Source organism: Macaca mulatta, chromosome 1 (assembly GCF_049350105.2).
Source record: "Macaca mulatta isolate MMU2019108-1 chromosome 1, T2T-MMU8v2.0, whole genome shotgun sequence".
In the NCBI taxonomy this organism is placed as follows: Eukaryota; Metazoa; Chordata; class Mammalia; order Primates; family Cercopithecidae; genus Macaca; species Macaca mulatta.
Window position 1 is genome coordinate 229,217,063 of NC_133406.1, and position 27,827 is coordinate 229,244,889.

General features: G+C 47.9%; 1 protein-coding gene across 2 annotated transcripts in view; it reads right to left on the reverse strand.

Moving 5' to 3' along the window:
* The window catches only part of DISP3 (dispatched RND transporter family member 3), a 56,323-nt gene that overhangs the window by 18,947 nt on the left and 9,549 nt on the right, over positions 1-27,827 (reverse strand). For both annotated transcript variants that reach the window (XM_015111426.3, XM_015111500.3), the window contains exons 2-7: positions 15,989-17,084; positions 15,199-15,418; positions 3,624-3,760; positions 2,729-2,863; positions 1,748-1,908; positions 300-439 (exon numbers count right to left, since the gene is read on the reverse strand). In XM_015111426.3, the coding sequence (XP_014966912.3) occupies positions 300-439; positions 1,748-1,908; positions 2,729-2,863; positions 3,624-3,760; positions 15,199-15,418; positions 15,989-17,081 (1,886 nt within the window). In that variant the 5' untranslated portion in view covers positions 17,082-17,084. The remainder of the gene's footprint in view (positions 1-299; positions 440-1,747; positions 1,909-2,728; positions 2,864-3,623; positions 3,761-15,198; positions 15,419-15,988; positions 17,085-27,827) is intronic.

The following is a 27,827-nucleotide window of genomic DNA, read 5'->3' on the forward strand; positions in this document are numbered from 1 at the left end:
TGAGCCATTGTTTTCTCATCTGCAGAATGGGCACAGCAAGAGAACCCTGCTCCCAGGGTTCTTTGGGAAGTGAATGGTGATGTCATCAGATCTTGGACCAAAGTGCTTTGCTCACTTCCTGATGACACTGGTGACTCCAAATTGCAATTATTGGATGGAAGTATCTTCTCCTTCCCTGTTCCCTGCCTAGCACACGACTGGGCATACAGAAGGCTTTTGGAAGAGAGGGTGGTACGCTGAGTGGCTCACAGAGGCCTGTTGTGGATATCTTGCTTGGGAAGAGGCCCCGCCTGACTTACCTGGTCTGGCAGGAGCTCTCCAGCGGTGCCAGGTAGAGGCTCCAGAGGCCCAGGGCTGCAGGCATGGTGACAAGCACGGCCAGCCAGCAGCAGGACACGATGAGAGACATGAACAGGCCAAAGTCGTGGACGGCTGGGATCTGGTGATGGAAAGGAAGAGAGGGATGTGGGGCTGGCTGGACCTGGAGTCAGTGGGCCTGGGTGCCCCCCTGCAGCCAGAGACACTCAGGATCCCAGATCCGGCCCAGACTGAGGCAGTAGGAGGTGGCCCAGGCTGCCAGAATGCCAACCACCAGCCTCACTGGTGGTGACACCAAGGGCTGGTATCAGGGGACAGGGGACACAGCAGCACAGGAAGGATTCACACCTCGAGTGGAGGCTCTTGTCTATCTGCAGCCCACTGCCCGGAACAGAGCCTGGCACAGAGGCAGTGGTCAGTAGCTGTCATTACATGAATGAATGGGGGACAGAGGAAGACACATCCCGTTGGACCAAGCCATGTGCTAGTGGGGAGAGGGAGGGAGAGAATTCTGCCACATGAAGGAGGCAGGGACCCTGGGGACTAGGAGCAATGGGTATGTTCCAGAAGTACGACAGGGACCACACAGGGAGGTGCTAGTTGGAAGGAAGCTGTAACCACCAACAGAGCAGCCTGCACTCTGTGAAACACTTTCACCATCATCCTCGCATCTCAGTCCCTGGATAATCCACACATGAGGAAAGCAAGGCTCAGAGAGGTCACACAGCCTGCCCAAGGTCACACAGCAGAAGCTGAACCCAGTTCTGCCTACCTTCCAGAAGTGATTTCTCTAGAAGGACCTGGATAATCCTAAAGCATCTACTGGTTTCCAGAGGGACTACTCAGCCCAGGTCATAAAGTCTCTCAAAGACTTGGGCCAATTCACTGTCTTCCCACACCAAGAACCCAGCCTGGGCTCAATGCCTTCTCCTAAGCCCCACTCAGAGGCAGCAAGAGGAAGTCAGCGCGAGGGAGGAAAACGCAGCCAGAAGCAGGCAGAGCAGGAATGGCCGTGGACTTGGTCAGGCTTCTCACTTATCTGCTGTGTGATCCTGAGGAAGCCACTTTACCTCTCAAGGGTCAAGATTTTTTTGGAAAATAGGATGGTAATGGTACCTTTGTCAATTACCATGGTAATGAAGATAAATGAGAAAGAGCTTTGGAAACTGCCAAATGTTCTCCAGGGTAGAGGTTGGATTACTACTACTGAGGATCCCTAATAAATGCCGTCTGGATTATTATAACATTCACACTTGTTAAGTTTGGGTAATGGGTGATTCGTGACAAAAATGAACTCTAGAGATGAGGCAAGTACCTTGAGGTGAAGGCTATATGGCCACTCAAGCGGTGGTGGGAAGAACAGAGATCAGGGCCTAGGTATACACGGGCGGGTGGGAGGCCAGGACAGGAATGGAGGGCAGGTCCGCACCTGGGAGAAGACGTTAGCTGCGTAGGCGGCTGCCGTGGTCAGGGAGGTGAAGAAGGTGGCCTTGCCTGCAGTTTGGACGGTGTGGATCATGCGCAGCTGTGGGTCTTCCAGGTGGGTGGCCTGGCGGTAGGTGTTGATGAACACAAAGACGTCGTCCACACCTGTGGGAGGGAGTCCCGGGCCAGGCTCAGCATCATTCTGCTATCTCCAGGATCAGGCCCAACCTGGCCCTAGACCAAGTCTGAGTCGCCTCCTGGGAGGTCAGACTGCAGGAGTCCTGCTTCTCAGCTTAGAGTGTGGAAAGACCCCTCTGACTAGCTCCTCCCACCAAGAGTTCAAGCTCCACCCACCACACTCCTTGGCCCCAACCTCACCCAGAGCTAGGTACCTTCTCCCACATCCTGGCCTCCTTCCCATACTTCCTGGGCCTTTCCCACCATCCTCACTTCCATCCAGCAAACCTTCCTGCTCTCTCCACTCACCCTATGCCAAGGATCTGCCCACCACCCACATTCTTTTTGTTTGTTTGTTTGTTTTTGAGCTGGAGTCTTGCTCAGTCGCCCAGGCTGGAGTGCAGTGGCGCCATCTCAGCTCATTGCAAGCTCCGCCTCCCAGGTTCACACCATTCTCCTGCCTCAGCCTCCCAAGCAGCTGGAACTACAGGCGCCTGCCACCATACCCGGCTAATTTTTTTTTTTGTATTTTGAGTAGAGACGGGATTTCACCATGTTAGCCAGGATGGTCTCGATCTCCTGAACTCGTGATCCACCCACCTTGGCCTCCCAAAGTGCTGGGATTACAGGTGTGAGCCACCGCGCCTGGCCCACCACCCACATTCTAAGCCCACACTCCAAGGCTCTAGGCCTCAGCAGGAGCTGTGTAGAGCCCCCAGGAAAGCCAGGCTTTGTATCCAGGGAGAAAGGGGATGCGGCAGACTTCCCATGTGGGAGGTGCACTGCCATGGCAACAGAGACGACTCACCAATGCCCACGATCACGAAGGCGGCCACCCCATTCAGGATGCCCAAGTACTGGATACCAAAGACCACGTGGTACAGGAAGAGGGCCACCAGGCAGCTGAGACCAATGCTGGCAATCCCGAAGAAGGACAGGAACACTGGGCAGGGTAAGAGGCACGAGGGAGAAGGTGGGGGGACCCTCATGGGACACAAGCCCCATTAGAGTCCCTGACCTCAGCTGGGTCCTGTCTCTTCCCCTCAACCCTGGGCACCATTCATGACTCTGTTCCCAGCACAGGGCTAATTCTCAGTTTTCCACGCCCAAAGAGGGCACCGGACAGGAGGCCCAAGTGGCAGATGGAGCCATCCCTGAGTAGGTCAGGCTGTCCTCCTCTTTGCAGACTTTACCTCAAGAGCCTTATGAACATCACGTATGACCTGGGGCTAGGAACTGTGTCTGGATCCCTGGCACCTTACAGCATCTGGCATACAGTTTGGTGCCCAGTAAATATCTGTTGCATGGATGAATTAATGTCTTTCCCATTTTTGGAAAGTATTACCATTGTTTGCTTGGGCAGTAGAATGTGCTTACTGTATACAGACAGGAGTAAGCAGCAGCTAGTGTCCACGCTAGCAACTAGCAGCACGCGGAGGTGAAAAAGTGATCGGGGACAGAGGGCCGTTGACTTGGGACCCAAAATAGGCTACAAAGTAATCCACAAAGGAATACAATACCCCAGGCTCCCCAACACAAGGCTATCAACAGGAGACAGATGGTCAACAGGCAAAAGGTCCAACTGCGCAGGGGCTCTGACATGCTCGGTTCAAGAGTACTGTGGCATTCTTGAGAAGGCGGGCCCTGGGTAGACATGAGCACCCTGGGAGGGGAGAAGGGGGCTGGCTTGAGAGAAGCCCTACCTGAGCAGGAGGTGAGGACGTAGACCAGGGCAGCGATGCAGCTGCTGCTGATGAAGGCCAGGAGCATGTCATTGTTGAACGTCCTGCGCACTTCATAGTCAAACAGGTCTGTCCCCCCATAGAGAACCTGGACTTTGCTGGGGGAAAGGAGGACGTGGAGAGAAGAACAACAGGAAGAGGATTAGAGATGGCTGTGAACACGTGGAGGAGGATCAGGAGCTGTCCACTTCACCTGTGACTCTGTACCTCTGCTGGACATCAAAATCACCTGGGGGCTTCCAATTATCCTGATGTCCAGGCCAGGCTTCAGACAAACTAGACCAGAACTGCTGGGGTGGGTCTGAATCATCAGTACTCTTTAACTGTCTCAGGTGATTCAAATGTAGGGTCAAGGTTAAGAACCACTGCTCTACGCAGATCATGATCAATTATAATCAGCTCTATGTCATCTTCCAATTCTCCACATCTATGGTCAAGTTCTAAATTCAAACTGGCTGCTAGATATTCAGTTTTACACTGCTATTCAATGTGTGCTTAACACAAGTTATTTTTAATTAAAAAAAAATAACATAACCAGGCTGGTCAAACTGTGTCTTAAAATACAAACATAAGTGACATCTGCTTCTGGCCAAGATGGAGTAACAAGATGGAGTCCATATTTATCTTCTCACTGGAACAAAAATGTGAGAAAATGCATGAAACAAGGCAACCAAGGATGATCTCTGAGAGACGAGAAACACAATGAGTCCTATGCTTACCCTGGCTTAGTGCTTTGAGAGTTTCCAGTCCTCAGTGCAGCCATGGGTTATTGGACTCCCCAAAGGAGGCTGAAAATTTTCCAAACTTGATGAAAACTATAAACCCACTGACACAAGAAGCTTCAGCAATGAACCCCAAGCACAAAAAAACCTACCATGCACATCATAACCAAACTGCTCAAAAATAGTGACCAAAATAAAATCTTAAAAAGCAGCCTGAGAAAAAGACACAGAGGAACAAAGACAAGGCTGACAGCAGACTTCCCATTAAAAACAGGGCACGTGAGAAGGCAGGGGAGCAACATCCTTTGCAGATAGTGGGAAGAAAGTCAGCCCAGGATTCTATACCCAGCAAAAATACATTTCAAAAACAAGGGCAAAATAGAACACTTTTTTTAGATAGACAAAAACTGAAATAATTCATCTCCAGTATACCTGCACTAAAAGAGATTTTTAAATTTTTTTTGAGTCAGGGTCTCACTTTGTCACCCAGGCTGGAGTGCAATGGCAAGATCATAGCTCACTATAGCCTCTAACTCCTGTTCTCAAACAATCCTTCCACCTCAGCCTCCTGAGTAGCTAGACTACAGATGCATGCCACCATGCCTGGCCAATTTTTTATTTTTTAGTAGAGATGGTGATAGGGTTTAGCTGTGTCCCCACCCAAATCTCAACTTGAATTGTATCTCCCAGAATTCCCAAGTGTCGTGGGAGGGACCCAGGGAGAGGTAATTGAATCATGGGGGCTGGTTTTTCCCATGCTATTCTCATGATAGTGAATAAGTCTCACGAGATCTGATGGGTTTATCAGGGGTTTCTGCTTTTGCTTTTTCCTCATTTTCTCTTGCTGTCCCCATGTAAGAAGTGCCTTTTGCCTCCTGCCATGATTCTGAGTCCTCCCCAGCCACGTGGAACCGTAAGTCCAATTAAACCTCTTTTTGTTCTCAGTTTCAGTTATGTCTTTATCAGCAGCGTGAAAACAGACTAATACAGTAAATTGGTACCAGCAGAGTGGGGCTCTGCTGAAAAGACACTTGAAAATGTGGAAGCAACTTTGGAACTGGGCAACAGGCAGAGGTTGGAACAGTTTGAAGGGCTCTGAAGAAGACAGGAAAACGTAGGAAAGTTTGGAACTTCCTGGAGACTTGTTGAATGGCTTTGTGCAAAATGCTGATAGCGATATGGACAATAAAATTCAGGCTGAGGTGGTCACAGATGGAGAGGAGGAACTTGTTGGGAACTGGAGCAAAGGTGACTCTTGTTATGTTTTAGCAAAGTGACTGGTGGCATTTTACCCCTGCCCTAGAGATCTGTGGAACTTTGAACTTGAGAGAGATGATTTAGGGTATCTGGCAGAAGAAATTTCTAAGCAGCAAAGCATTCGAGATGTGGCGTGGGTGTTGTTAAAGGCATTCAGTTTTATAAGGGAAGCAGAGCATAAAAGTTTGGAAAATGTGCAGCCTGACTATGCAATAGAAAAGAAAAACCCATTTTCTGGGTAGAAATTCAAGCCAGCTGCAGAAATTTGCATAAGTAGCAAGGAGCCTAATGTTAATCCCCAAGACCACGGGGATTAACATTCTCTGACATGGAGAATTTCATGGCAGCCCCTCCCATCACAGGCCTGGAGGCCCAGGAGGAAGAAGTGGCTTCCTGGGCCAGGCGCAGGGTCCCCATGCTGTGTGCAGCCTAGGGACTTGGTGACCTGTGTCCCAGCCACTCCAGCTGTGGCTGAAAGGGACCAATGTACAGCTCAGGCTGTGGCTTCAGAGAGTGGAAGCCCCAATCTTTGGCAGCTTCCACATGGTGTTGAGCCTGTGGGTGCAAAGAAGTCAAGAATTGAGATTTGGGAACTTCCATCTACATTTCAGAAGATATATGGAAACGCCTGGATGCCCAGATAAAAGTTTGCTGCAGGGGTGGAGCCCTGATGGAGAACCTCTGCTAGGGGAGTATGGAAAGGAAATGTGGGGTCGGAGCCCTCACAACGAGTCCCTACTGGGCCACTGCCTAGTGGAGCTGTGAGAAGAGGGCCACTGTCCTCCAGACCCCAGATTGTAGATCCACTGACAGCTTACACTGTGTGTCTGGAAGAGCCACAGACACTCAATGCCAGCCCATGAAAGCACCCAGGAGGGAGGCTGTACCCTGCACAGTCACAGAGGCAGAGCTGCCCAAGACCATGGAAACCCACCTATTGCATCAGCGTGACCTGGATGTGAGGATGTGAGACCTGGAGTCAATGGAGATCATTTTGGAGCTTTAAAATTTGACTGCCCCGCTGGATTTCAGACTTGCATGGACCCTGTAACCCCTTTGTTTTGGCCAATTTCTCCCATTTGGAATGGTTGTATTTACCCACTACCTGTACTCCCATTGTATCTAGGAAGTAACTAGCTTGCTTTTGATTTTACAGGCTTATAGGCAGAAGGGACTTGCCTTGTCTCAGATGAGACTTTGGACTGTGGACTTTTGGGTTAATGCTGAAATGAGTTAAGACTTTGGAGAATGTTGGGAAGGCACGATTGATTTTAAAATGTGAGGACATGAGATTTGGAGGGGCCAGGGTGGAATGATATGTCTGTGTCCCCACCTAAATCTCAACTTGAATTGCATCTCTCAGAATTCCCATGTGTTGTTGGGGGGACCCAAGAGGAGGTAATTGAATCATGGGGACTGGTCTTTACTGTGCTATTCTCATGGTAGTGAATAAGTCTCACGAGATCTGATGGGTTTATCAGGTGTTTCTGCTCTTGCTTTTTCCTCATTTTCTCTTACTGTCACCATCTAAGAAGTGCCGTTTGCCTCCTGCCATAATTCTGAGTCCTCCCCAGCCATGTGGAACTGTAAGTCCAGTTAAATCTCTTTTTTTTCCTCCCAGTTTCAGGTATGTCTTTAACAGCAGTGTGGAAAGGAACTAATACAGATCGGGTCTCATTATGTTGCCCAGGCTGGTCTTGAACCCCTGGCCTCAAGCAATCTTCCCACTTTGGCCTCCCAAAGTGGGATTACAGGTGTTAGCCACTCTGCTAAGCCTAAGAGAGATGTTAAAGGAAGTCCTTAGGAAGAAGGAAAATGGTAACAGATGGAAATATGGAAATATGGATCTACACAAAGAAACAAAAAGCAATGAAAATGGTAATGACATAAATAAATACATAAAATTTTCTTATTATTTATTTAAATCTCTTTAAAAGATAATTGACAGTTTAGACAAAAATAATATAGTGTGGGGTTTATAATATACATTAAAATAAAATGCATAACCACAATAACATAAAGGCTAGGAGGGAAGAAATAGTAGTATATTGTTATAAATGCTCTTATACTACATATGAAATGATATATCATTTGAAGATACACTGTGATAATTTAAAGATGTATACTATAAACGCTAAAGCAACTACTAAAAGAGTTACAGCATAAAAGCCAACAAAGGAGATAAAATAGAATCATAAAAAACATTCAATTACTTCAAAAGAGGCAAAATACAGGAAAAGGGAAACAAAGAGCATATGGGACAAATAGAACAAAATATACTTAAGTCTAACCATATTAATAATTGCATTAACTGTAAATGGCTTAAACACCCCAAGTAAAAGGGAGAAAGTATCAGAGATATTTATTTATTTATTTATTTATTTGTTTATTTATTTATTGAGACGTAGTCTCGCTCTGTCGCCCAGGCTGGCGTGCAGTGGCGAGATCTCAGCTCACTGCAAGCTCCGCCTCCCGGGTTCAAGCCATTCTCCTGCCTCAGCTGCCGAGTAGCTGGGACTACAGGCGCCTGCCACTACGCCGGGCTAATTATTCGTATTTTTTAGTAGAGACGGGGTTTCACCGTTAGCCAGGTTGGTCTTGATCTTCTGACCTCGTGATCCACCTGCCTCGGCCTCCCAAAGTGCTGGGATTACAGGCATGAGCCACCCAGAGACCTTTAAAAAAGTCAAGACCTAGCTGACTACAAGAAACCCACTTTAAATATAAAGACACAAATAGGATAAAAGCAAAGGGATAGAAAATGATATACCATGCTAACATGAATCAAAAAATAAGCTGGATTTGTTATATTAATAAAAAATAAAGTAAATTTCAGAGGAAAGAATATAACTAGGGGCAAAGAAGATAATTTCAAAATGATCATCAAAACTACAATCGTAAATGTTTTTATAGCTAATAACAGAGCTTTAAAATACATGAAGTAAAAACTAACAGAACTGAAAAAAGAAATAGACAACTCCCCGATTGTAAATAGATGTTTCAATCTCTCTCTCAATATTGCCAGAAAAATTAGACAGAAAATCAGTAAGGATATAGAAGACCATGAACAACACAATCAATGAACTTGATTTAATTAAGACTTATAGAACATCTCACGCAAAAACAGAACTTTTTTTTTCAAGTATACAGGGAACATGCAGCAAGGAAGACCATGTACTGGACCATAAAACAAGACTCAATAAATTTAAAAGAACTTACATCACACAAAGTATGTTCTCTAACCATCATGAAATTAAACTAAAAATCAGCAACAAAAAGCCTGAAAAATTCCCAAATATTTGAAAACTAAATAAGACACTTTTAAGTTATACATGGGTCAAAGAAGAGATCAAAAGGAAAAATAGAAAGTATTTTGAACTGAATGAAATGAAAATAACATATCCAAATTTTGAAATGTGCTAAAATAGTCATACTTAAGGGGAATTTTATAGCATTAAACACCTCTATTAGGAAAGAAGTTTCAAATCAATGGCTTTAGCTTCTACTTTAAGAAAGTAGTACAAGAGAAAATGAAATGTAACATAATCCAAAGAAAAAAATCATAAAGATCAGAGCAGAAATCAAGGAACTAGAAAACAGAAAAGCAATGGAGAAAATCAATGAAATGGGTAGCACAATAGGGTAACTACAGTCAATAATAAGTTAATTGTATATTTTAAAATAACTTAAGAGTTTGTAACTTGAAGGATAAATGCTTGAGGGGATGGAGAGCCCATTCTCCACTGATGTGCTTACCTTACATTGCATGCCTCTTTCAAAACATCTCATGCACCCCATAAATATATACACCTACTATGTGCTCACGAAAATCAAAAATAAAAATAAATAAGTCTAATTCTTAGAAAAGAAAATCAACGAAACCAAAAGCTAGTTCTTTGAGATCAATAAAATTGATAAGCTTCTAGCCAGACTGATGATGAAAAAAAAAAAAAAAAGAAGACACACAGAAGGTGACATCGCTACAATTTCTACAACCATTAAAAAGATAATAGGGAAATATTATAAATCATTTTATACCAATGAATTTGACAATTCTTTTTTTTTTAAGAGACAGGGTCTCGCTCTGCCACCCAGGCTACAGTGCAGTAGCACAATCATAGCCCACTGCAGCCTCGAACTCCTCGGCTCAAGGGATCCTCCCACCTCAGCCTCCAAAGTAGCGAGGACTACAGGCTAATTTTTGTGTGTTTTTTGAGACAGGGTCTTGCTGTTTCCCCGGCTGGTCTTAAACTCCTGGCCTCAAGGATCCTCCTGCCTCAGCCTTCCAAGTAGCTGGGAATATAGGCATGAACTATGGTACCCTGCTAGCATTCACTGTCTTGATGGTGGTGCGGGGTTCCCAGTGTATACACACATGTCAAAACTAATCAAATTGTAAAGTATGTGCAGTTGGTTGTATGTCAATTATGCCTCAATAAAGCTGTTAAAAATGTAAACAGGACTTTTAAAAGCCAAGTTGAAAGGATCTCTGGATTATCTACTTTGTTGAATTAAATAGGTTAACTATCCTTTCATTAGAGTAGAAAATCAATCATTTATTCATTCACACATTAATTTGAAAAGCATTTATAGAGTATCTTCTAGATTCTTGGTCCTGTGCTAGATGCTGATTACAAAAAGACATAGGCCCATACTTTTACTCTCAAGTTGAAAGAAATAGCTCATGGAAGACCAGTATCCTCACCTAAAACTACTAAAATGTCCACTAAAATTCAGAAACTATCTGTGATGACAGTAGAGAGTTGCTGAAGTAATCAGAACTAAAGGGCTAAGATTCCAGAAAGGAAAGAACCTAGGAAAGGTAAGCTGCCCTTCTACAGCCATTTTTACCCTGGAGGCATTTGCTGATTCTAAACATGGGCAGAAGGCTGAAAAACTTGGCTGGGAGTCAGATAAGCTAGCAGAGCTTTGGGCAGACACTTGCAGATCAGCAGAACACATGGCCAGGTTTTCCCTCAGCACTTCTGCAGGAGACTGGGGCTGTGTGGGGCCTGAAGCCAAAAAACCTAAGCAGAAAGCCTCGGAAAAAGCAGAGTGGAATTTTTGTCTTTGTTCTAATTTTTTTAGCAGCTTTGAGAGATAAAAGATTAGAGTTTGGAACCTATCCAGGCAAAGGACTCTGCAGAATACACCAAGCTCTCAGTTGAAAATCCTAGAGAATCTAGGGCAAACTAGAGGTAGACCGAGACTTTCCAGGATTGCGAACCATCCTCAACTCTCAGTGTGGTCACTGCCTGCTTAAGGTGATCAGCCACGACTCTATGTGACTTCTGCAGTGAAGGAAAAATTCTCTCTGGGGGAAATAACATCATATGGACCTCTGTGTGTGTGTGTTTTTCACATAATGTTCATCACTTAATCAAAGTTACACTTTGAGAGGCCAAGGTGGGAGGACCACTTGAGGCCAGGAGTTTGAGACCAGTCTGGGCAACATAGTCAAATGCTGTCTCAAAACAAAAACAAAAACAAAAAACTAGCTGGGCATGGTGGCACATGCCTGTAGACCTAGTTACTCAGGAGGCTGATGGGAGGATTACCTGAGCCCAGGAGTTTCAGGCTGCAGTGAGCTATGATCATGCCACTTCAGACTTAATGACAGAGTGACACCTTGTCTCAAAAAGATAAAAATAAAAAAATAAAAATCACCAGGTATACCCACAGGCAGGAACACATGATCCTAAACCAAGTGAAAGAACAGACTACAGAAACAAATCTGCAGGTTAACCGTATATTAAAAGTTGGTAAGAACTTTAAAACACTATAATTAATATGTTTAAGAACAGAGAGGAAAATGTGGACAAAATAAACTAAATGATGAATAAAATAATTGCACCAGTGATTTAGATCTATAACAGATTCAAATGGAAATTCCCAAAAAGGAAAAACAGAACAATAACATTAAAAACTCAATAGACATTAAATGGCAGACTACAGACAACAAATAGAAAGCAGGATCAGTGAACTAGAATATCTAAACCAAAGCATAGAAAGAAAAAAAAAAAAAAAAAACCCAGAAAAAAAGCATTGAAAACATATGGGGCTCAGTGAAAAGATCTAACATTTGTGTAATCAGAGTGCAAAAAAGAGGAAACAGAGAACAAGATAGAAGCAAATCTGAAGAGATAATAGCTAGAACATTCTTAAAACTGATTATGGTCATCAACCTACAGCTTCACGAAGCTCTGTGCTCCCAAACAGAACAAACACAAAGAAAACACACCAAGATACGTCACAGTAAGACTGGTGAAAACAAAGACAAAGAAATCTCAAAAGCAGAAAAAAGAGAATTTTTAATGGAGCAACAAAAAAGATTTACAGCCTACTTTTCTACAGAAATGATGGAAGTCAGAAGACAATGGAGTGACATCTTCAGGTAAAGTATTAAAAGAAAATAACTGCCAATTTGTAATTCTATACCAGCAAAAATATGCTTCAAAAATGAAAGTAAAATAAGGATGTCTACTAGGCAAACAAAACAGAGAATCTATCACCAGCAAACCTGTACTGAAAGAAATGCTAGAGTTCTTTAGACACAAGGAAAATGATCCCAGAGGGAAACATGAAATTATACAAAGTAATGAACACCAACAGAAGAGGTAAATATGTGAATAAATATAAAAGAACAGTCTTATGAGGCTTAAGTATTAAGAATTAAAATGCATGCAACATAAATGCAAAAAATTGAAGCTCAATAAATGCAGTGAACTCATTCTAAGATTCTAGTATTAAAAGCAATAAAAGTGATCATTTATATTATTCTGTTATAAGTCAAGGTACATGTTACCATCTCTTGGGTAACCAATAATAGAGTAATTTTAAGAATTTTGTTCACCCAAAAGCACTAAAGTCAAGTCTACAGGATTGTCACCACTGCTGTGATGCTCTAATGGGAGAAAACAGAAAAGAGTGGCTTCTTCCCTAAGGGCAAGGGATTCGCCTCAGCAGCTAAACATCTGGGCAGAGTTAATACTGGTATCTAAAACCATGAAGTCCTTCTATAGTCAGCACCTCTCAGTTTTCCAACACAGCCAAGTACCTTTCCTTGAGGCATCTCCATTCATTTATTCATTCACTCCCCTAACAAATCCTTACTAAGGGGTACCTGGCCTTGTGCTGGAGCTCGGCCCATAGAAACTGAACCAGAAACAATCCCAGTCTTCAATAAACTCACGTTCTATTGAGACAGATAATTAAACCAGACCTCTCTCAAACTTAAATATGCAAACAAATCACCTGAAAATACTGCAGGCCTGGGAGAGAACTTGAGATTCTGCATTTCTAACAAGCCCCAGGTGATGCTGATGTTGTTGATTGGAGGAATGCACTGTGAGTTACAATTGAAAGACAGAGTGAGAAACACTGTGATAAAATTGTAGCTCAGAGGGGTGAAATAGCTTGCTAGAACTCACAATAATTTGAATAACTGGGACAGGACCCAAGATATTATCTGACTCCAAAGTTTGTGTATGCTCTTTCCTGCCTCCCTTAGGGAGAAGAAAGGGGACTATGGAAACAGGTAGCGTCTCAGTCTGATTTATGTTGCTATAAGAGAATACCTGAGACTGGGTAATTTACAAAGAAAAGAGGTTTATTTAGTTCATTGTTCTGCAGGCTGGGAAGTTCAATGGCATGGCATTGGCTTCTGGTGAAGGCTTTTGTGCTGCATCGTAACACGGAGGAAGGTCAAAGGGAGAACAGGCAAAAGGGACCAAACAAGAGGAGGAACCTCACTTTATAACAATCCGCTCTCTTGGGAACTAATCCATTCCCTTGAGTGAGAACTAGCTCACTCCCACAAGATGGCATTCATCTATTTATGAGGGATCCACCCCCATGACCCAAACATCTTCTACTAGGCCCCACCTCTCAACACAGCTGCACTGAGTTTTAGGGGGGACAAAGCATATCTAAACCATAGCAGGTAATCAGCATTTAGTCCAGCCTTTGGCCAATGTTGTCCAAGTTGGATCTTAATAGATCTTAATAGGAGCTTGCCTGACAAAGAAGTAAGTCAGGGAGAAGGCTCCCAGTGTAGTAACTGGCACAAAAACACAAAGGGTGAGGTCGGGATTTGAATCTCATTCCACTACTGATGAGCTTTAAAATTGTGGATGACTTACCTAATTGCTATGTCTCAGTTTCCTTAACTATAAAATGGAGATCATCATAACAGCACCCACCTCATTGGGTTGGTGTGAGAATTAAATGAGCTGGTATGTATAAAGGGTTTTGAACAGTGTGTGGCACAGAGTAAGTGCTCAATAAACATTAGCTCTGATTATTCCAGCAGTTGCTCAATATAAAGGATGAACAGTGGAAGGAATGAGGGTATTTTGGGCAGAAGGATTCCTCCTGTGCCTGGGACTGGTTTATCAGGGTGGGGACTGGGAAAGCACTGCAGTTATTGCCCAGAAGGACTGCTGCTCTGTTCTGGTGTACTCTGGGGCACACCATTCCAAAGCACCTTCCACCCCAAAGCACTGTCACACCTGTTAGCTCATCTCTTCTTAGTGACTCCAGAGGGCAGCCAGAATCATGTTATCCATTTTAACGATAGGAACACTGACACCCAGAGAAGTGAAGTGACTTGTCCATTACCTCCCTGGGTATTAGAGGCAGGAAGTGTGGTTAATTTTAGGTGTCATTGTGATTGGATTAAGGAATATGGAGAGAACTCATAAAGCATTGCCTCTGGGTGTGTCTGTGTGGGTTTTCCCACACACTGGAGACTGGCATGTGTGTCAGTGGCCAGGGTGGGCACCGTCCAATTGGCTGGGGCCCAGGACAGAACAAAAAGGGCAGAAAGGTGATTTCCTATCTCTCTCTCTTTCCCCACTGGAGCTGGGACACTCTTCTCCTGCCCCTGGACATCAAAACTCCGGGCTCTCTGGCCTTCGGGCTCCAGGACTTACGCCAACAGTCCCTGGGGTCCTCAGGCCTTTGGTCTTGAACCAAGAATTACACCATTAGTTTCCCTAGTTCTGAGGCCTTCAAATTTGGACTGAGCCAGAGTACCAGCATCCAAAGGTCTCCAGCTTGCAGATGGTGTGTCATGGGACTTAGCCTCCATAATTGCATGAGGCAATTCCCCTAATAAATCCCCTCTCACATATCCCTCTGTCTATCTATCCTACTGGTTCCAGCCCTCTTGAGAACCCTGACTAATACAGTGAGGAACTCCTTATTCCCTGGCCAATACTCTTTCCAGAAATACCTCGAGTACCATCTCAGGAGAAAATCAATACCCAAAACCTCCAGGGCAGAGTCTGAGATTTCCTACCTGGCCCAAAGCTGTCATGTTCACTAACCATAGCACTGATCAAGCAAAGGGGACTTCTATTTGTCAGAGTGACTGCAAGGATGTACTTGGTTCTGCCTTGATTTGGAAAGAAAGACGTCCAAAGGAAAAGATAATAGGGAAAGAGGTATGGTGTTGATTAAGAGGCAATTGGAAATCAATGTCCTGTCCTAATGCATGCCTTTCCTGGGACACACATGGGTATGCACACACAGGATGCAGCAGCTGGACTTCCTACCTGGTAGACTGCTTGGCCAGCATGGCCACGTAGGTGACCACGAAGCTCTGAAACTTAGCCCGTTGTTCCTCCCAGCGGTCATCCACTGAGTAGTAGTTGGGCAGGGGTGCTCCAAACAGGATCTCACTGCGCAGGAGAGAGCTCTTCAGATTGTCTGCAGAGAGGCCCTCATCCACATACCAGTAGAACTCAGGGTGAGTCATGGCCAGCTCCAGGGAGCCTGCGAGGACAGCGGTGGGGGCCTCAAGAGTTCAGCCGGTCAACTCCCACCAACCCTCCCTCAAGGTCATCCAGTCTCATTGCAGCCCTGCCTCCCAGGATTCCCCTCTGTCCACATCCACCAAAACTCCACCCCAGGTCCCACAACCTCTCTCTGAACCTGCCCCACCCTTCCTCAAGCCCCATTCCTAATTTACCTAAAACGAACCCTACCTCAGTCTTCTTGAACCCCAATCTTTCTCCTGTCTTCCTCTGGCCAGATTCCTGGTTCTCTATAGCCACATCCTGGCCTTTCTCTAACCAGCCTCACACCCGAGCCCCACTCTACGCTTTCTCTACCTCTGACCACAACAGAACCCCCACCATCCTTCACCTGGGTCTGCATCCAAGCTTCCCTCTTCGGTTCCCTCTCACGCTCACCTCACACCTCAGCCCAGTCCTTTTCACCTTGCCCTCCAGCTATGCCCAGGACTCAGCTCCAGACTGACTGGGCCTGGGCCTGGGCCAAATCTCCATAAAGAGCTGTATAAAACCAGGACCTACGCCCCACCCCAGCATCCTGGCGGCTCACCCCGGATGTCCGCCAGGTCCTGGCCCATGCCGTCGTAGTAGATCTTGCCACCCCTCTCGGTGGGAAAAAAGTAGGTCATGAGCGAGCTGGGAGGCGAGCAGTAGGAGTAGGAACCCAGCGGCAGGTCCTTGAGCACCTCGTGGGGCTTCCAGCAGAACTCCCGGAAGCCTGGGTGGTCCATGATCTTGCGCTCGATCTCATGGATCGTGACCAGCCGCTCACTGGTGAAAATGTTGCGCTCCGCGTCGCCGCGTGCCAGGAAGATGAGCTCGATGCGCCAGTGTGCGTGCGTCTGGGTGTTAGCACTCACATAAGCATGCGAGTAGTCCCAGCGGGAGGCGCCTCGGCGGGCACGGCTCTGATTGGCCGCAGCTGCTGCGGGGGGCGGGATGCTGGGCGGGTGCCACCCATTCTTGCTCAGCCGCTGGTTTCGCGGGTCTTCACTCTGGTTGGCTGCCAGATCCTCCAGGGGCGGAATCTCACGCCGAAGTCGCCCGCTCCCATTGGCTGTGGGCTTTTGGGCCGCTGAAGTGTCCCGGGACAGGCCTGGGCCGCGGAGTGAGGCCGCAGAGATGACACGCGGGGCTCGGGAGGCTTGCCGCGAGCGGTTGCCGAGATGCAGCTGCTGCAGCTGCTCTGAGATAAGGCGCTGAAGCGTCTCGGAGGTGAAGTCGGCTAAGTCACGCCGGTTCCGCCCCCAGGATCCAAACTGGGACTTGAGCGCCAGGGTGAGGGCATCAAAACGCTGCGAGGCCTCATGGTTGCGGATTTCAAAGGCGTTGTAGGAGATGTCAATGTCCAGCGGTGGGTAGTAAAGGAACATGAAGGCTGACAGGGCCATGGGAATGCTGCAGCCCAGGAAGAGCACCAGCCCAGCACAGCAGGGATTGGTGAAGGCCCAGCCCAGGGTACTCCAGAAGCCTGAGGCTGGGGGCCGGGAAGGCAGGGGCCAGTGTCGCCAGCAACACTGCCCTCCTGCCCCAAGTTGGGGCCCTGGCTTCTGGGCCCCTGGAAAGGCTTCACCCGTTGCTTCTTCTTCCTCCTGCCCCTCTAGCCACACATCCTGCAGCAAGGGGTCATCCTCCATGTCCATAGCCTGCAGGAGAGGGAGAGGGTCAGTAGGCTAGAGAGACAGGGAGGGGAAGGTGCCCTGTGGTGCAGTTCGCCCAGCCCTAGGTACCAACCCCGTCCACTCATAACCAAATACTAATACTGCAATGGAATGGCATCAAGCATGCATCAACACAACTGAATTTAACCACCTGTGAAAAACACAAAGCAAATTCCTATTTGCCCGTCACCTCTCCCTTTTGGGTCTTGGCTTTCAAGGCCACAGAAAAAAGGAAAATCGCAGAACAACTGCAAACAGAAAAGATGTTTCTCCTGGGAGGAGGGATTAAAGAAAAAAAAATTGACCACACAATTTTCTAATGTTTGCTGCATCCTTTGACTTTAGAACTCAGGCCCAATGTAAGATGTGACTCCACTGCAACCACTCTTATTTAATGAGCAGCTGTAAAGTACCTCTAGGAGGTATTAGGGTGCAAGGGAAAGAGCATGATCTTTGGAATGAGGCAGACCCTGATTTGGGTCCTGGCAGTCTGAGTATCCAAGGCAGGGAGCCTCCCTGAACTTGAGTCCTCATCTATAAAATAGAAGTGGCCCATTGCTGCCTCCTACGACTGTGGAGTCAAAGGTGGAAGTACTCTGCAGTCTGTGTAGTACGTTAGTTATCTGTCACATAGCAGATTTCCTTGCTCCCCGCTGGGGTGCTGCAGCTGCAGCCACTGTTTGTCAGGCTCAGGCCACTTAATATGCAACTCCAGCAACATCAAACCTTTGGGCATGGGCAGGGGCCGGGCATCTGCCTCCCAGAGACTTGAGTGCAGCAGCAGGAGGGCCTGGCAGAAGAGGGCAGGGCTGGGCAACCCGAGGACTCCAGCGGGGTGGCCCAAAGAGAGGAGGCTTTCCGGCATCCCCGACATGGCCTGTCCCCCTTGTCCTGCCTGCCCTCTGGACAGAGAGAGACTCATTATCCAGTTAGATGCTAGGCAGTGAGAGGAGGAAGCTAATTATGCTAGCGCTAGCTAATTAATGCTGCCTTTCCTATTAACATTCTCTGGAGTGCTCCATTTCAATTAGATGATCTGTCCAGGAAGAGAGGCTGCCGTCAGTCCAGAGAAAGTAAGCAAGAGGAGGTGACAGAAGGAGGGTAACAGAGACAGAGACAGAGGAAAAGAGGAGAGAGACAGAGGGGAGAGTGGAATGGTCAGAGATGGGGGAGAGACTGAGATGCAAATAGGGAAACAAAAGAAGAAACAGGAAGAGTGACTGAGGATGTGAGGGACAGGCAGCAGAAGACTCGCAAGACAGAGGCCTGGAAGGGGCGGGAATTACTCCTGCAATATGCAAGATTCCTATCAATGAGATAATTAAACTTTCCATTTGCAACGCCCTAACACGAGCCTGCCAGCTTGCCAAGGGGATGGTAACTGCTCTGAGACCCAATTTGTATTCGCACTGGAGGCAGCTCAGACTCACCCCATCTCCAAAGGGAAAAACCAAGTCTGCATGTGGAGGTGAGGAGTGTGGGAGCCTCTGCCTGATTCTTAGCTTCAGAAGAAGAAAGCTGATGGGAATAAGGTGGAGAGGGGAGGGGCCGTGTTTGCAGTTTTCTGGGAACTAAATCCATCCATCCTGCCCGTGCCTCAGCCTGCCTTGTGGGGACTACAGTACGTGTGTTGGTGTTGCAGGGGGTCAAAGGCCAGGGTTCTGGGTCACAGCAACACTCCCTGGGTGATCTGAAGGCCCCTTGATCCCATTGCTATTCCACCAGGAATGCCACCCCCTTCCCCTAGGGGTCCACATTGAATTCATCATGCAAGGCCTTGCTCAAGAGTTACCTCTTCCAAGAAGCCTTCCCAGATCTGAACCTCCCCCAGCTTCCTGTCGAAGCTTCTCGCCATCCTTACTAGATTTTGCCTGGTAAAAATTACTGCGGGGAAGGGAGGGAGAGGCAGTGTAGCAGCATGTTAAGAGCTACAGCTTTGGAGGCAGACAGACTTGGGTGCAAATCCCAATTGTAAGATTTAGGGCAGGCAGTGTAACCTTGCTGAGCTTCAGTCTCCCCATCTGCAGAACGGGTATAACAGTACTCACCACAGAAATTGTCAGAAAGATGGCATACACAACAGACTGAATACGGTGCCTGGTAGGTATAAGTGCTTGGGAAATGACAGCTACCATTCTTTCATACGCTACTTCCCTCCAAAGGCTGGAACCCCTAACAGATACATGTAGCGGGCTGTGTTTTCCAAAGACGGCTGCAACAATATCTGCCATCTCACATGCTTATCTCATGATGTGACTTTGACACTCCACCCATCAAGCAGGCAAGGCTGCTAAAGTCACCAACCCACCCAGATTCAAGGGGAAGGAACGCAGGCATTAGGAAATAAAGGAAGATGCAGCTTCCTCCTAGCTCTCTTCAGACACTCATCCTTGGGATCAGCCACGGTGCTAACAGAACGTCCAAACGAGCCCCTGCAGAGAGATCACTCGTAGGACTTCCTGCTGACAACCAAGTTGACAGCCAGTGTCAACCACCATGTGATGTGAGCATGTGAGCGACGATGCTGCAGACAATTCCAGCCCCCGGTCATTGAGTAACCTCTAACCTTCAAGTCTTTCCAGCCGAGGCCCAGATACCACAGAGTAGAGCTCAGCCATTCTCTCCTGTCCTGACCTGCAGAATGCACGATAGTTGTTATACATCTCTGCACTCTGGGATGTTTTGTTACATAGCAATAGCAACTGGAACGATTGCAGTGAAGCCTTGTTCTGTATGTGTGGCTCCATGCCCTACAGACAGCATTTGCTGGATTTAAGTGACCAGAAAATTGGGCCCAGCCACTCCACCTCCCAGTGAGAGCCCCACAGGTGGGTAGATGTGAGCTTTAAGGGAACAGGGACTTACTTGGCTGTCGTATTCCCTGCTGGCTTCTCGTGGCCTAAAACACCCTTGGGGAGGGGGGCAGTCAGATGTGGAGAGAAAGAAGGAAAAGGAGTGTCTGATGAACTTGGGTTAGGTATTCAATAGAACTTTCCCCTGGACAAATGAATTAACAGCATTCATAGCAACCTGGATGAGATTGGAGACTATTATTCTAAGTGAAATAACTCAGAAATAGAAAACCAAGCATCGTATGTTCTCAATGATACGTGTGAGCTAAGCTATGAGGAAGCAAATGCATAAGAATGATACAATGGATTTTGGGGACTTGGGAAGGGTTGGGGGGGCAAGGGATAAAAGACTATAAATAGGGTACAGTGTATACTGCTCCGGTGATGGGTGCACCAAAATCTCACAAATCACCACTAAAGAACTTACGTAACCAAGTACCACCTGTACCCTAATAACCTATGGAAATTTTTTTTTAAAAAAAGAACTTTCCCCTGGACAGAAAGGGCAGTCAGACCCCAAGCCACATAAGCATAGGCAGGGGATATAGCTTCCTCCGGTTTGGGAAGGATCTGGAAGAGTGTGAAATGGACAAGGCCGGAAGTGGATTTGATGAATTCTTGGTCTACCACGCACCCTCCCCACCCTGTACCTGCCTTCTTAGTCCTCCCCAAAATGAAAAGTGCCACAAGGGAATCACACAAGACTGGTGGTCAACTCATGTGTCACCAGGCCTGGCCCAGCCACCGGCTTTCTGGGTGGCCCTGGGTATGTCCCACCCCTCTTGGGGCCCTGTCTCCCCGATCTCAAAGCGGGATGGTAAAAGCCCAGGTCCTTCCAGCTGTGCCACCCCTGGGGTCTCCAAGAAACCCCAGACAGCTACGCCATCCCACTTCGCAGTTTGCAGCCCAAGTAGGGCAGAAGCCATCTGAGAGTCCCTCGCACCAAACTGAGGCCGGGCTGGTAGGGGTGGAACACCAATGCCTCAGCCAGCACCTCCCTCCGCAGGCCCCTCCACAGCCGGTAGGATGGGCAGCAAATTGTAAATTTGTTTTCCTTTCTCAAATGATGGGAATTGATTAGCTTAGCAAGGAGCTCCAGCTGCTCCATGGAAAGGAACTAAGGTGATTCCTGCGGTAGCTGTCACTGATTCAGACAAAGCCCGGAGTAGGACTAGGAGGACTGTGGCCGTGGGGGTGGAGTGCGGTGGGGTAGACTGGGGGCTGTGATCAGGCCTTTCTGGGCCCTGGGAATGTTCTCCTTCTCAGTGACCAATGCCCTTTCTCTCTGCCTCTGTCTCTGTCTCTGTCACTCACATACAGGCACACTCAGAGGTAGTCAAAATTTAAACTCTGGGCCTCGCTGGGGCCCATGAATCAAGGTGGACACACATCCACGAAACCGATCGTCCTCCTCTTGGGAAAGGCAACTGGGGCAGCTGCTTAAAAGAGAACAACAGGCCCTAGGGAGCCTCGAAAGGGAAGAACTCACCCACTTTCAAGCCCAGGCTTGTGGAAATCCAAAGCCATATCTGCAGTCAAATCCCAGGTTTTTAACAGGAAAAAAAAAAAAAAAAAAAAAAAAAACCCACATATATATGCATTTAAAAACCCATTAATAGCAGTAACCTGTTAGGGAGGGTTATGGGTGATTTTTATTTTCTCCTTTGTACTTGTCTCTTTCTAATTTTTCTGCAATGATCAGGTACGTCCTTAGCTTTAGAATCAGAAATAAATGTTATTTAAAAATAGAATATGTGTGTATGTGTGGGGAAGGGATTTTGCTAACAGCCTTCAACTCTTTGAGGAATTACTATAATAGGCAGGGGAGGAGGGCTTTGTCCTCCGAGGAGAGAAACCAAGGAGAGTTGGCGTAGGTTGTAGCAGGAGACAGCCCAGTGAGAAAGCAGAAGGACCTTGGACAGGGGGAGTTGGCAAATGCCCTACGGGTGAGTGAGTGTGGAGGGATCGTTCAATGTGCAGGAAGTAGATAATGGCCCACTGGACCCAGAAGAGACCTCAGAGTATACCTTGTCTAACGCCTTCATTTTACATATGGGGAAACTGAGACTTACCCAAGGTCAAGTCAAGGAGAAGGTCATCTTATCAGTGGCAGGACCAGGACTCCTGGATGAAGTTTTCATTCTACTCCATCCCCAGATTCTGGGGGCAGTTTTTGGCAGCCCCAGGGAACAACCAGACCTGGGTGGAGATGGCTTGTGGGCTCAAAGTGCCAAAATAGGAGAGCTATTTTTGTTTTTGTTTTGTTTTGTTTTTTGAGACAGAGTCTTGCTCTGTCGCCCAGGCTGGAGTGCAGTGGTGCGATCTTGGCTCACTGCAGCCTCCGCCTCCCAGGTTCAAGCGATTCTCCTGTTTCAGGCTCTCGAGTAGCTGGGACTACAGGCATATGCCACCACGCCTGGCTAATTTTTGTATTTTTTAGTAGAGATGGGGTTTCACCATGTTGGCCAGGCTGGTCTCAAACTCCTGATCTCAAGCGATCTGCCCGCCTCGGCCTCCCAAAGTGTTGAGATTACAGGCGTGAACCACCATGCCCAGCTGGCAGAGCAATTTTTGAAGTTGAAGAGAAAAGCCAATCTTCAAGTCACAGGCCAGATGGACTTCCCCATTTGGACAGAATGGGGCTTTTGTGGGAGGTGGTGTTGCCTCAAAAACACTCCCAGCCCCCTGCCAGGCCTCACTCTTCTCCAGAGCAAGTGGAGTTCCCACGGATGTGAACCCATGCCAGAATCTCCCTGTGTTCCTGTTTATAACTTCCCTGCTCTGGCAAAGGTTGACAGAACCCTTCCTTCTCCATTCCCCCATCCCAGCCAGACTATTAAAATGTAATCAAAAAATCATATTAGACATGCAGATTTGACTTAAAATACGTATATGTATATACAATTTAACGGCAATTAGGAGCTAATCAGCTTTTTCCTGGCTCAGGGTGTTTTGCCTTCCCCGGTTTAGCTCTGGTCCTTGAACATCTTGAGGTCTTTGATTCTCTTACCCTTGGGTTGAGAGATTTGGGCAGAGTCTCAAAATGAGTTATTTTGAGTTGAACAGCTCCAGAGAAGGGAGGAAAGAAAAGAGGAGGCCTTGGTGCCTCCCAGGCATCACTGTCCTAAGTCCTGATACTCCATCTTCTGAGAATCCCTCGCTCTCTGGATGCCCCGGCTATGTGCCAGTCATCAGAATCCCAAACCTTCCCCCGAGACCTGGATACTCCACCTAGGCCAGGAGGCTGCAGAGGCACTGGAGATGTGGTGGTGAAACTGGGGCAAAATCACACACATGGAGTGAAGTCAAAAGTCCAGCTAGTTCAATGAAGAAACTCTGACACCCATTAAGACCATCATCATAATTAACTCTGCATCTACCATGTGCCCAGTACTCCTTATCCATCCTCTGTCATCCTCACATCAGCCCTGCAAGACGCTAGGGAAGGCATTATAAGCATCCACTTTTTACAGAAGCAAAATCAGAATCAGAGAGGTTAAGTGACTCCCTGGTGGTCACACAGCTACTACGGGGCAGAACTGGAGTTTGAACCTCAGGTCTTTGATCCTAAAGCCCAGGCTCTTTGGGCCATACCAGGTAGCCTATTAGCTGTTTGAAAGCTGAGATGTCAGTACTCGTGGAAGAAACCCATTGCCTTTTAGCGTTAGCAAGCTTGCACCATCCCCATAAGACTGGAAATCACTTGGGGTCTAGTAATTCTGCTTTCAGTAGGCAGCAACTCAGGGCATGATGTAAAGGAAGTCTCCCACCAACCTCAGAAGCTTGGCCTTCCCTTCAATGGGTCATGGGTGTGATGGTTAATTCTATGTATCAACTTGACTGGGCTATGGGGTACCCAGATATTTGGCCAAACATGATTCTGTGTGTGTGTGTGTGTGTGTGTGTGTGTGTGTGTGTGTGTGTGAGAGAGAGAGAGAGAGAGAGAGAGAGAGGGAGAGATTGTGTCGGGTGGGGGCTCTGTGGCGAGCCTGTCCAAGCCCCCCATTTCTCAGAGAAGGTCCAGCTGCACAGATGGAGTGGATGAAGGATGACTGGCCTCCCGGGGCTGACAGCTGGTGAGGAAACTGTGGGCGCTGATACGTAAACCCAACGGCTCAGTATTTATCAGGCAAACAAGCTTTGCCTGGGTCAATATATTACCTGAGGAAACATCCCAGCCAACACCAGAGGGATCTAACGTTCATGGGCACAACAGCCACTATTACTTTCCCTGTTCTGTGTCCCCTCTCTAGTGAGCTCAGTGGGACAGAACTGGACCCCCTAACACCAAGAGGGAAATCTGTAAAATGGGGGTGGCGATACTGCTCCCCTGCTGAACCAGAGCAGCTAGTATGATGATTAACTTCTTAGCCAGCCAGAGCCCAGGTCTGGCCCCTGCTGTAGGCAGGTCCACAAGTCAACTGGAACGGACTCTTTTATTCTCTGCCTCAAAGATCCTTGGACTTTAATGTGAGAGTCACTAGGCATACTTGTTAAAGTGCAAATTCTAGGGTGACAGCAGGTCAGATTCTGAGGAGGTGGGGCCCAGGAATCTGGGTTTTGTTTTGTTTGTTTTGAGATGGGGTCTCACTCTGTCGCCCAGGCTGGAGTGCAGTGACACTATCACGGTTCACTGCAGCCTCGACCTCCCAGACCCAAGTGGTCCTCCCACCTCAGCCTCCCACGTAGCTGAGACTACAGGTGCGTGCCACCACACCTGGCTGTTTTTGTTTTTTGTTTTAAATTTTTTGTAAAGATGGGGTTTTGCTAGGTTGCCCAGACTGATCTCAAACTCAAGCGATCTTTCTGTCCCACTCTCCCAAAGTGTTGGAATTACAGTAAGTATCAGTCACCGTGCCCAACCTGGAGTCTGTATTTAAACCACCTCCCCAGGTGATTCTGATACAGGTGGTCCAGAAGCATTCTTGGAAAACCCTTGCTACCCTGGTCATCCTCCCCTGTTCCCAGTAGCTCCCTCCAGCAACTGATCCAGCCTTTGGCCTCCCTGCACCCCTCCACTGTGACTCACATGTGTCTCTGGAAGTTCAGGGAATAGACTCAGGCTGTTGTGTCTCTAGCCAAGACTCACTCTTCAGGGATCTTTTCCTCTAGCCATGGGGAGGGAAGAAACGATGGCATTTGGGCCGACCACACAGGGGGATACAAACAGCACACCCAGATCTGCCAAACGGCTCTTCTTGGTAGGGCCAGACAGTAAAAGGAAATAGAAGTCCAAGGGCTTACTGTCTGCCAGGCCCCTTACAAGCGGACTGGTTGGGGAGTTTACCATCCACTGAGCACTACTGTGTGTCTGGCACATGGGAGCTGTTTTATTTATTTATATCACGTCTGATCCAACCCCTGCCCTACAAGTCTGCTTGTAGAGCTGGGCTGGATTGGAGCCTCTGGAGGCAATGTCAGAGCCCATCCTTTTAGCCACCGTGCCCTGATACCAAAAGGAATTCCACCAACTAACCCTCTCAGGCCACCTCCTGCTCCTGCCTGCACAACTCAGGCCTCACCTCCAAGACCCATCAGCGCTGGATCCTGGAGCCCACAAAGCAGCCTTGGCATCACTGAGGAAAAGACAATGAAAGCTTAACAAAACCAGCAATACAGCCAGGCACGGTGGCTCACGCCTGTAATCCCAGCACTTTGGGGGGCCAAGGCGGGCAGATCACCTGAGGTCAGGAGTTCGAGATCAGCCTGGCCAACATGGTGAAACCCCATGTCTACTAAAAATACAAAAAAATTAGCCAGGCGTGGTGGCAGGCGCCTGTAATCCCAGCTACTTGGAAGGCTGAGGCAGGAGAATTGCTTGAACCTGGGAGGTAGAGGTTGTAGTGAGCCAAGATTGCGCCATTGCACTCCAGCTTGGGCAACAAGAGCGAAACTCTGTCTCAAAAAAGAATCGAAAACAGGCCGGGCGCGGTGGCTCACGTCTGTAATCCCAGCATTTTGGGAGACCGAGGCGGGCGGATCACGAGGTCAGGAGATCGAGACCATCCTGGCTAACACGGTGAAACCCTGTCTACTAAAAATACAAAAAAAAAAAAAAAAGAAGAAGAAGGAAAGAAAAAATAGCCGGGCATGGTGGCGGGGGCCTGTAGTCCCAACTACTCAGGAGGCTGAGGCAGGAGAATGGCGTGAACCCAGGAGGTGGAGCTTGCAGTAAGCCAAGATCGCGCCACTGCACTCCAGCCCGGGCAACAGAGTGGGACTCTGTCTCAAAAAAAGAAAAAAAAAACAAACAAACAAAAACCCCAGCAACACTTACAGAACCTGTGAAATATGACCAGGTTCCCAGATGCCCCTGGCCTGACGGGTCAGCAGGTTCTTGGAAACTCTCACTGCAGGCCTTGGCCAACCTGTCCAGACCGCCCCCGCCCCCCACATCTCTCCCACCCTCAGTCCCCAGTCCTGGGTGTGTGAGGCTGGAGACCACAGTTGCCAAGTACAGAGGAACCTCTGGGCCCAGCAGCCAGTCCAGCACCCCAGCCCCTAAACTGCTGGGTTAATAAAAAAGAAAAAGATCCCAACGATATATGAGCAATAACTATGGCCATAAAAGCCAAATTGGATTTCTTCCTGGCTGATGAGCTCAGGGCCCTTTTCATTCTGAGACGTGATTAACAAATATGTAAAACAATTCCCCCAGCATCTCGTCTTGGGATCTTGCTGCAAGTTCAAGCTTGGAGGCAAGGGAGGTGGAGGAAGCAGGGGATCTGTGCCTGGAGCAGCAAAAGTGGCCCCAAGGACTTGGGGTTGGAACCTGCCTGGCCACTGGCCTGCGGTGTGACCTAGAACAAACCACTTAACATCTCTGGATAGGTCGTTTAGAGAGCGGGAGGAGACGTTCTCTAAATCCTCTGCCTCTGATTCTCAGTCACCACCCAGTTGTGGGAGGCAGAGCAAGGGGAGCTGGATGCTGGGAGAGGATTCCCTTCACCTCTCTGCAGAATAACTGGAGGGGGCAGCATGCAGGGGTCCTGCTGTCTTTGGAGGGGAGCAGGCACAGGAGCCTGGCCAAGTGGCAAGAAGAGCTGAATAGCCAATAGCCATGTACTGGGTGCCATCAGCTTTGCTGGGACACAGCAAGGTGGTCACCTGCCTGTTCCGAGCTCTGGGGAAGGCTTGGGAGACTGCAATCCCTCCCGCAGCCCCAGCACACCCAGACCACAATTTGTGGGTCCCGAGATGTTGCAAAACTCTTCTTTGCCCCATAGCACCCAAAGCGAAGCTGGAGGATACATCAGAAGCTAAATGTGCTCAAACCTGCTGAGGGGCCGCCATAAGGCGCTCGGGATGGAGCTCTGGGAGAGGGCTGTACCCACAGCCTCACTGCCTGGGAAGGAAGAGAGAACCTTCGAGCACATATCTTTCCCTCTGAGAACTTGGGGCTCCCCCATCCCCTGCTTCCTGGGCCTGTGAAGGGCTGAGGAGACCAGCAGCAGATGAAAGGGGCACAGCGAGGAGTTGGCGGAGACTGTCCTTGTGTTCCTGAGCCAGAGCCCTTTCTCTGCCCATCCTCAATCCTCTCATTGCAGGGGTGGTGATGGGACTGAATCGTGCTGCATCCATGCAGCAACTTCCAGTTTGCAGATCAATTTTGCATGGGTTTTCTCCTCCTAGGAATTATTTCCAATTTGCAGACAAGAAAACGGAGGCTAAGGAAGTGAAGGGACTTATTTGAACCTGATTTCTGATGAGCTCAGTACCCTTCTCACTGTCGTAGATTTTATTTGAATCTTACATGTTTGAAAATCTCAGGGTCCTAGAATCAGTCCTCCCAACTCCCACTTGGGTGTGTGTGCATACACACACACACACACACACACACACACACACACACACACACACACACACACACAGCATC